Consider the following 10,404-nt stretch of genomic DNA (forward strand, 5'->3'; position numbering starts at 1 on the left):
TTTAAAAATAAAATCCGGCCACTTCATGTAAAAAATAATTAACAATAATTTGTAATGATTGTATTTTTAAGAATATATGTAACATATCTTATATAATAGTATGTTGTATGATATGGTCCCATAGTACCATATCGTATACTTTTATAAACTACTAATATACCAGTATGGTATTGCATGCTGATCATTGTAATACTACTAGGTGAGTTAACCAACATGCAATGGGATCCTTCCCGTTCACCTCGGTTACCAGGACGATCTCCGGTCCTAATACAGTAGAAACTTGGGCGCTAAACAGATGTCTTCAATGTTGCAGAGAGCTCCAAGGCAATTTTGTAGTGCAATCTAACAAAAGAAAATAGAAAAGGTGGATCAATTGGTCGAAATCATCCAGACCAACGAATTTTGGGTCGTTTCAAGAAGTTTCGGAACAGTTATTCAGGATTCACGTCGATGACACTTTGCCTGCGAGCGAGGCCTGTGCTCTATTGTTCATGTCCAGTGAAGAAAGGGGCTACCAAGAATGGCTTCATCAGCCATCTTCTTGGGACCCCATTTCCATCGTTGGTCTCTAATGTCTGCATCTCTGTGTGAGGATTTTGCTTTTGGCTGTAAATATCCAATTTTTTGTCAATAAAATTGAGGGCTCGCCCCTCCGCATGAGTTTTCCGGGAAGGAGCACAAAAGAATAACAGCGAAGCTGGAAGGAAATGGGCAAAAGTTTTATTAATAAACAGAAAAAATACTGCTTAGAACAGTTCTATTACAAATGGGATTTCTCCCTTGTTTATGGACAAAACAACATAATAAAGAAGTAGCCATTAGATAGATCCAACAGCTCTAGAAGAAGCCGTTGGAGCTAGTCAACAAACTAGCGCCAATCTGGTCAAACTGCAAAAGTGTCCAGATATGAAAATAAATACAAAAATAAAATAGAGAAAAACACTAAAAATTACAGACTTTGCTTAAAGATAATTCCTTAGAGTTGGGCATTGATGTAGGCTGAAGGAAGAATGACCCTTTCTCATGATGTCCATTTAATGTATAGCAATAGAATAGAATATTGTGGAGACTAAGTTGTTTTAAAGATTAAGGTAAATTCATGGTATATTAGTTATAATGTTTCAATAATACTCAATTTTTAAGATATATTCATTACACATTCACGTAAAGCTCTTGCCGTAAAACAGTATTTAAGGGCATATTTGGCAACAGTAACAAATTGTTATGTTTTATAAATATATATTGAAATAAATTTATGAAACATTGTAACATAATTTATGAATATGACTCAAATGCTTTAGAAGATTTACAATATCACTAATATCACTGCTTCTCTTCTCATGTTGTTTTCCAAGCATGCAAATGATGAAAGGAAAAATATTTTTGAAAAAAAAGAAGATCCCATTGGTTAGGTGGGGTCCGCAGGAAAATGGAGGAGAAACGGCCAAACGACCAAACGTGCAGGCTTAAAATGAGCAAAAACCGTGCATTTTGCATTTTGGTTTCAACGAAGAGCAGGTCGGTGGGGGTTTTAAATTTCCGACTGGGTTTTGCCGGAAGCCTAGGATGTGCGGGATCGCTCTTATCATTTCCGGCGTCCAGATAGACTCGTCGTGCCTGCAGGAGTGCAGGGTGCAGATGAAGAACTGCCGGCGTCACGGGGCGGAAAGGTTCCAATTCTTTGGCTTTTGTTGGATGATCTTCATGTGGATTTCATCCCGTTCTTTTCTTTTTTATTTTATACTGGAGGTTAGTTATTGATTCGTATTTAGCAGTTTGCTGGGTGACGAGTGGCGGTCTATTGTTGGGAATTTGTTTTTCGACTGTTTCTTGGTTTCTTGTTTGTTTGGTGTATATCAGAGTTGTGATGGTTCTGATTGCGATACTTTAGTGCACCAATGATGATACGGTTCGTTGATGACTGTCCGGGGATCAGGGATGTACAATTTGGAGAGGCGAAAACATTAACATTTTCGTACCTTTTTCGTTCTCAGTTTTCATCGAGATGTGCATTATATCTAACTCATTATTATTGGAGCAGAAAGAACTACATGCCGGTTCAATTTCAACGACCAAGTGCAAGGGTCTCGTATGGAAGGCAAGGTTTTCTGAAAGAGAAAATGTGCTTGCACTGTTACTTGAAGATTGTAAAAGCACCATGTGCTATCAGAACTAGACAGTAGAGAACTGCATGGCCGGCAATCTTTGAAATGGGTAACAGCGAGGGCCGCAAGGCCAGTAGTCGGTTCCTGCCTCGGGCGATTAGACTTCACGCCTCGCATATTTTTTCTATTTTATTTGTAAAAAATTAGACGATACACATGTAAATTTGTAATTTTCAATGCTGAGAAATAACATATTGTTTTCTTACATACAAAATTGTAATCTATAATAATTATTGATGAAATAATTTACATGTTCTTTATTTATATCATAATTTACATGTTCTTTATTTATATATATTTATATCATAACCAGAGACATTGTTCTCGCAATTTTCTCAGCAAAATTTTCTTTCCGAGCTCTTGCCAAAATTTGGATGTTAGTGGGAAAATGAAAGGGAAAAAATCTTAGAAGTTTTAAATGAAAAAATATGAAGAACGAACAAAATAAACATGATAATAAGTTTCCTATTAGCTATTATAAAGAAATAGAAAAACTTTCTGAAAACATGAAAATTAACGAAAAAAATTCACATGCTCAAATATATGAGAGGAGGCTTTTGTGAAAGTCTCAGAAAAATATTGGAAATATCTCAGGATAATATCATGATAATATCTTGACATTTTTTGTTTTTGGTGTATTTTGAAAATATTGGAACACTTTTGCTGATACTATAAGCTGGCTTCAAAACAGTGATGCTATAGGGATATGGTTTATATGTATATGTGTGTGTATATGTGTTTCATGACTTCTAACATTCCTAAATACTTTTGTCAAGTATCTCCCTTCTCATTGAATGATGAAATGGTAATCACTTTTTTCATTGAATGCTCGAATGCTAAGTCATATAATTTGTGCACATATTTTAATGGAGTCAAAATTGCCGATAGCGCATACTTTCCCAAATGACTGTCGGAAGCAGGACATGACTACTTGACAAGGAAGTATTCGCACGTCCATACATATCCGCAGATTCATTCTTCTTATTCTTTATATTTTGTATTGGTGGTTTGCATTATCATTTCCAAATGTTTTTACTCCTTGTTTGTATCCTGCCCCACTAGGTCTTCACTGCTTAGATCCATAAGGGGATTAAATGGCGCTTAGTAAGATGATGAGCCTCTTTGTCTTCTTCTTACTCTTCTACGACTGCAAGGAAGAAAAAGGGTTGGGGGGGGTGGTGTTGTGGAGGGAACATGGGTATGCACATGTGTTAGTCTATGATACCTAGATTTTCTTCTCTTGACCACGGAGCTTTATCCCGTCTTATTGCTTCATTAAATGTTCAGAAATTCTTTGGTTCGGAAACTCGTTGGGCTTTGGTTCTCATTTGCTAAAATTACTTGTTGAAACTAAAATTTTAAGGAAACACCTCCATAAATTGTGTACTCGCTCCAAAATTATTCAATTTCTGTGGTAAGTTTATTATGGTCTTTGGGAAAAACAAGTTATGTTCATCTTTTTGTTCTCGTATTCATGAATTCCAACTGTAGGAGGAATTGATAGCATATCAATAGATATTTATTTGAGTTTCTCTTATTCTTTTTCCCTTTAATGGTTGGTGATTGATAGCTATTCATTACCTTGATAGTTCACTGATTCACTGTACAAGTAATCATTGTAGGCAGTGGTTTGTACGCTGTAATACCACTTTTTGACACTTATCATGTTGTTAGCGCCGACACTACAATGTTCTACTCAACCAAGTAAGACAGGAGCCCAGCTCCCAGTGAACTCGTGTAGTTCTCTATAATCTATATCATTAGAGTTAATCCCCTTGCAATATATATGCCATGTTGAAACTTAAAAGTAAGAGGTGGGTTTATTACATAGACTGAAGACTAGTCCACTCAACCAGGCTGTGTATATGATATATCGACTCTTCACCTCTTAGACAGAAAAATGAGAAAAGAAAAATGGATCCTCAGTATTGGATCCGACACCTCACACACATCTGTTGATAAAAGGCATCTTCTTTGCATATAGGCTATAGCATATTCTATTTTGCTGTATGGCTTATTAACCAGTCAATGGGTATTGAAGTTGATTTGACATGTCCTTCATGTAGGGACTAGGATGTTCATGGACTATGGAGATGCTATTGGCAGCACTTCAGAGACGGGGCCCTGATGTCGTGGGAAGCAAGAAAGTTCAACTTGAGCTATGTGGAGGTAATTGCAAGTTACTTGATTTTACTCTGTTTAGCATTCTTGATGAGAAGGAAGAAAGTCAATAAAATGGAGAATCATGTCCCGGTGGCAAAATCAAGTGAGATTTTGGATATTAGGCTCGTTTAGATAAGACAAGGCTTTTGTTTTATCCTGCTGCAGATGATGCATATGTTAAAGAAGGAGCCAGCAAGGAAATTGCAACGCTACTCTCCATTGGCATAAGCAGATTAGATTGTGGATATAATATTGGTGTAACTCACGCATTGCCTTCTGCAAAAATGCATTTTATGGTGCTACATTGCAACTTAGGGATACCAATCCAGTGCATCAACCACTGACAAATGATTTTGGAAATATCCTTGTTTACAATGGTATTTAACTGCTAACTCTGCTACACCATTTGGTATGAAGATGCACTTTATAATGATATTTCAACTGCTAATTCTGCTATTCCTCCGAGCATGAACATGCACTTGCTCCATTGTTTGTCATGTTGCCTTACTCATAGAGCCTATATGCCTGCAGTTGTTATCATATTTTTGGAATTGGTTCAGTTTGAGAATTATTTTGGATTCCCAAATCTTTGTTATGTTGGAGAAAATGTAAGATGGGGACAGCTTGCTAACCAACCGTTATTCCTGGATCAAGGGGGACACTGCAGTGGATTGAAGTGGGACTACGTAACTTGATCATGCACTTTGCAGTCCATGCAATAACCTTCTTTCTTTAAACTTAATTTATGTGGAATCCTTCTCTCTCTCTGTCTGAAATGAGGATGCGGTACATGTATCCTGACAGTTTACTTTTCATGATACTGTTCATGTTTGTAGAGATGAATTTTTGAGGATACCTTGTAAAGGATCCTGAATTTTTTGGAGCATGAGATGAATTTTTGAGGATACCTTGTAAAGGATACTGAATTTTTTGGAGCATGGAAATATCAACTTATCTTGAGATTCTTATTGGTAATTTTGCCTGTTTCTTGTCTCCTGCATATTGCTTTCTTTTTATTTTTCTGTACATGTTCCTTAGGTGCCATGATATCTCTTCTATATTCCCATGTTTTTAGGTGAAATATTTGGTGGAACTGATGTTGGAGGTAAGGAGAACGATTCTGAAATCCTAATAATGTTTTTGCACTGCAGAGATGCTGTTCATGTTCTTGCCATGTAAGTCATAGGGTCTGTTGTTGTAATGACAAAGAAGGCCATACATTGTTCCACAGATATTTTCGACAATCAGAGGACCATGGGCTTTAGCACATTGGCAGGTAATCATTGCTGGAACAAACTCGCTTGTGAATCTAAAAATCTTTAAGGGATTTCATATCTGAATAGCTGCTTGAAATGCTGTGCAGGTGGAATCAAGAACGTTGTAGTATGGTCAGGATGTATTTGGTTGCAAAGTCTTCTCATTCATTGGCCCAATACAGAGGACTCGCGATTTATGCTCTCTTCCGTTGCACCACCACTAGTTCTACAATTTAATGGTAGGTATCAGACAATCTATAGAAGAACATGAAGAAAGACTATTTACTCTCCTCAGCTTCATATAGGAGAAGAAGCAAGTGCAGTGCAGTGGTCACACACTTTTTTGTGGATTACCTATAACTTTGCTGGCATAAATGGTTAACAGTTGAAAATGAAATTCAAGTAGTTAGGACTTTACTTACAACTGTACTCATTCATGTCACAATTGCAAACGACAGATCAAATTGATCAAAGTGGTACTGAGTTTCAGGATTGCAATGTACCACTTGGCGATGTCAAGGTTCATTCCATCCCAGGACAAAATCTATTAGATGCTTCTAGTTACTGGTAAGAGCTCTCTTGTAGTAATATACAGTGTCCATTTTGATGTTCATAATAATAGCCAGTGTGATAAGCAAGGCATGGTGGGTACAGTTGCTAAACATGATTGGACTGATACCCTGATAAAGAGGTTGATTGCATGGAATAGATCCTTTGTGGAACCAATGAATGATAATCTTTGTCATCAGTGTTATCCAATGCAGAGAGGGTGTAACATCTCAAGCTTAATGTTGAGGAGAAACCACCTTCAAATGTCGCTTGCGTTAGTGATCCCATACTGACGCGGTTGAACTGCCACCATAATGTTTACTTGTGGTAGCGAATTGCATGGCGAAGCAGATTGCTGTAATAAGTTTGATTCTGATATCGACTGCATAGACCAACCAAAAGCAGTTTCACTTCATAATGGTGTGCTTCTTTTCCTATCTTCCAGTTCATTTTTCCTATTTGAGGAAAAAATACCAGAAATGCTTGTTTTGCTCCTGATGCTTCTCTTGCACTTGCAGTTTCGTTGTCAGCAAAATATTTGCTTAATGCACTCAAAGAATCTGTATCAAGACGTACTTCTAAAGATTACATATATCAGGTTCAAAATCAAATCACTTTCCTTCGTTTAGATGTTGGGTTCTGTATTTTGTTGCATGAAATTAAGATGATTTGAAGGGTTATTTGGTTATCAAACTGCTGGTTGATTTCTTGTCATTACTTCACTCCAGTTGCATTATCAGTATCCTGTGCTTAACCTTTCTATTGGACTATCAGAAGTAGTCCTTTTTAGTGTTTATGTGGTTCCTCAGTTTGTTTCTGTTCTCTAGTATGTCAGTAATTTTATTACCGGCGTGCACAGTTGTGCAACTTAATTGACTTATGTGGCTAGATATATAATTAACAGGAAACTATCTCAATACTAATGAATATGTCCATATCTAGCGGCTAGCCCAGACAAAGGGAATAGGACACTGAAAGCATGAATGCTATGATCAGTTGGTTTTTTTCATATAAATAAGTTCCCAAAATTAGGGAGATTAATTTTTATAAAATATTGTCATAAAAATATTTACCAATGTCTAAAATGCTACGGTATCCTCATTTGCATAGATCAGGATGTTGGTGATGCTTAAAAAGGCTTTCACTTTTCTAAGGACTATAGCTTGGGTTTCAGAAGTCAAATGTGATGGGAGGTGGATGCTTTATCAGTCTTTCCTTTTCTTATGTCAAGTCATGTTACACCTCCATGCTTCAAAGTGAAGTGCTTCAGAGCAAGCAATTTACTGTAAAAATTTTGTGCATCAATATCTGATTTGTTTTAGTGATTTATGGGATTTTTCATTCATCTTTTGAATCAATATGCAAAAAAGTGCTGTTGACCACATTGACTTCAAAATATAGTGCTATCTAGAAATAAAAAATTTGATTTATTCTAGTTTACAATTATTGGATCAAAAGAATACCTGACTCGAATTTTAAGTTTTCATTTGTTAGCAATATTGGTTTTCATTTTGCAGTTTGTGCAAGTGAGAATGGTGTTCTTGGAAACAAAAAACGTCCTTCAAGGCTCTGCTCCTTCTTAAGGTGACACACATGCTTTTAAACAAGAAGCACATGCTTCATAGCTGAAAAACTTTTAAAGAAGTCATAGAACAATATTCTGTCATAATGAATATAAACATAATATTTAGCCGAATATTGATATTGTATCATAATCAATAAAAAAGTCAGACACCAAAATAATTACCGCACAAATTAAATGGTAGGAAAAAAATCTTAAATCCTTTCTCTTAGTCATGTTAATCATATGATAAACAGATAGAAGGACAAAATTCTTCATCTATTAGTGTAAAGTGTAAACAATTATCAACTGCATAAACCTAGAAATATATAAGAGGAAACCAGTTTGGTGTTAATAAGTATTTCTGTAAACAGATAACATGGATGTTCATGCTCGGAAGATGCACATATGGAAGGCATAATTGTGTCACCTATTGACTGAAGGTGTCGTGAAAGCATGATCTGGATTCTTTCTTGAATGAGTAAAAAATGTGAAGTTTGCTTTATATGACTGCTCCAGCACACATTGATTTGAATTTGAAGCATAGAGGTGTAAAAATCCGGCCAAAATGATTCAAGAAGCCACGACAAAAGGCTTGTTCACAATTACAACAAGCGAGGCTCAAAGACCTCCCAAATGGACAAAGGCACACAATAAAAATAAATAGAGCTTATTAATAGGGGCATTTGTTGGCTTGGTTGAGGATCATGCCATTGTGTGTGTGTTGTGTGCCTAATTATATAGAATCTATGAATAACCAAACGAATCTCATCTATGAGAAAAAAGACATAAGGTTGAAACATACATTTCAAGTTTGCTGAAAATATCATTTTTTAACTTGCAAAGCTTTGAGATAACACTATGATATTATGTATTTTTCACCTTGTGATGGTATTTTTATTATACTGTATTATTGGTTGGCATTATCAGCAGCTTTAGAAAACCAATAGAAAATATTTGAATTTGATCTCTAGGTAGGGGTGCACATTGAGTCGAATAGCTCGGACTCAATTTGGTAAAGCTCTTCTTAAACCTGAGTTTGATCCTACACCTTCAACAAACAAGTCAAGTTCAAGTTTTTCATAGGAACTAGTTTAGTTAATTGAGTCGAGCTCGAGTTTCATGACACCCTCAGATGTTTCAAATGTTGGCATGCACAGACATCTTTCCTTGGGACCTAGACTTCCCTGTTAGAGGTGTAAAGAGAGAGATTCAAGAGGCAAGAAAGGAATATTTTTTGGTAAAGGACTTGCAACAATGACTATCATTAATTACTCTCTCTCTCCTCTCTCTCTCTAGCTTTCTCTTTCTCTCTCTCTGCCATTATTCTACTTATCCCTCTTGGGTGGTTCAGTATTGAATTTAGCGGCTGAATCTTGCTAATGACAAGCAAGCCTACCGAGTCGAGCTCCAAAAATTATTACTGAGTCGAGCTCCAAAAATTATTATCGAATTGATCTTGAGCCCAATTTATTGAGCTCGACTCAAACTCGAGCTGAGCTCAAGCTGAGTATTTTAGGTGCCGAACTGAGCTTGAGCTCAACCCGACTCATGTTCAGGGCTATATCCAGGTCATTCATAAATCATCACAAAGATCATGCCTTTTAGATCTGGATGTGATTTCATTAGAAACATTCAGTTTATTAATTTTCAAACCATTTTCGAGCCACTGCAGAATCTTATGTGCACTGTAAATGAAAAGTTAAAAAATTTTACATGAATCTAATGGTTGAGCCGGCTATCAGCCTGATGATTCTGTTTGATGAAACAACCGGCCTTTCATTGCTTCCATGTTGCGTCAATTTGCATGAACTTGAACATGCTTTCAATACATCATGAGTTCATGACACTCCTTGACTCATTCAATCTCTGTTTGACATGGTTGACGCTGCGTCCTTGACTTTGTTGTTCTTTAATAATGACTTCCATTTTGTTCAACTCTATTTTTTATAAGTGATCAAAGTTGGGATGAAGCTGTAGGAAAAATTGGTCTCAAAATGCCTCATTTATCCGTGTCTGAATTTTGCTAACACAGAGGTGCATTTTGTGCACAAGTTACTTTGTCAATGTCCATAAGTTTTGCTTTATTTATTTGATTGTGTGCCCTTAATCCTCATCCATGTGGCATAGGTATAACGTTCATTTTGTCATCCTTAAATGCTTGGCATATATTTCTTTGGAGTTGCTGCATCAAAAAAAAGCTTAGTAGCTACTAAGCATTCATTCACAATTTTTTATCCTAACATGACCTTGTATGAATGTCCTACTTTTGACCATAAAATTGTTAATTTTGTTCTTCACAAGTTTCACTTAAAGGCCTTCATTCTTAAATTTTCTGGACTAATTTCTGATTTTATATGGAAAGCTTCTCTTTCCTTATGGGTGGTCCCTTAGATTTCATAGTACCTGCAACTTTTAGCCTCTTTTAAAGTTATTAACGTTAATGAATTTTGTAATACCTACATTCTCTCCTGTATATACGAGGCTTTAATTTAAGATAATTTTTGGTTAATGCAGATGGCGCTTTGTGGAAATTGATGCTGATCTGTCAAAGCTGGATTCAGAGTCAAAGCATGTTATGTCACTGATTAGTCCAGCAAATACATACATGGTTAGTAGCTTCTGTTATGGAACCCAACTTGAATTCTAATAAGATTATGATCTTATGTCCAACATTCTGGTTTTTTAGGGTAAATCTCTGATGTGATAG

At 36.2% G+C, this 10,404-nt stretch overlaps 1 protein-coding gene across 1 annotated transcript in view; it reads left to right on the top strand.

The window, feature by feature from the left end:
- The window catches only part of LOC116268167 (uncharacterized), a gene marked incomplete at its 3' end in the record, with an annotated part of 40,775 nt that extends 30,470 nt beyond the window's left edge, over positions 1–10,305 (top strand). Inside the window, exons 6-10 of the mRNA XM_050075395.1 lie at positions 5,480–5,604; positions 5,692–5,823; positions 6,043–6,151; positions 6,465–6,731; positions 10,212–10,305. Of these exons, the coding sequence (XP_049931352.1) occupies positions 5,529–5,604; positions 5,692–5,823; positions 6,043–6,151; positions 6,465–6,731; positions 10,212–10,305 (678 nt within the window). The remainder of the gene's footprint in view (positions 1–5,479; positions 5,605–5,691; positions 5,824–6,042; positions 6,152–6,464; positions 6,732–10,211) is intronic.
- Between the last annotated feature and the right edge of the window lie 99 nt (positions 10,306–10,404).

This window comes from Nymphaea colorata, unplaced genomic scaffold (assembly GCF_008831285.2).
Source record: "Nymphaea colorata isolate Beijing-Zhang1983 unplaced genomic scaffold, ASM883128v2 scaffold0137, whole genome shotgun sequence".
Classification (NCBI taxonomy): domain Eukaryota; kingdom Viridiplantae; phylum Streptophyta; class Magnoliopsida; order Nymphaeales; family Nymphaeaceae; genus Nymphaea; species Nymphaea colorata.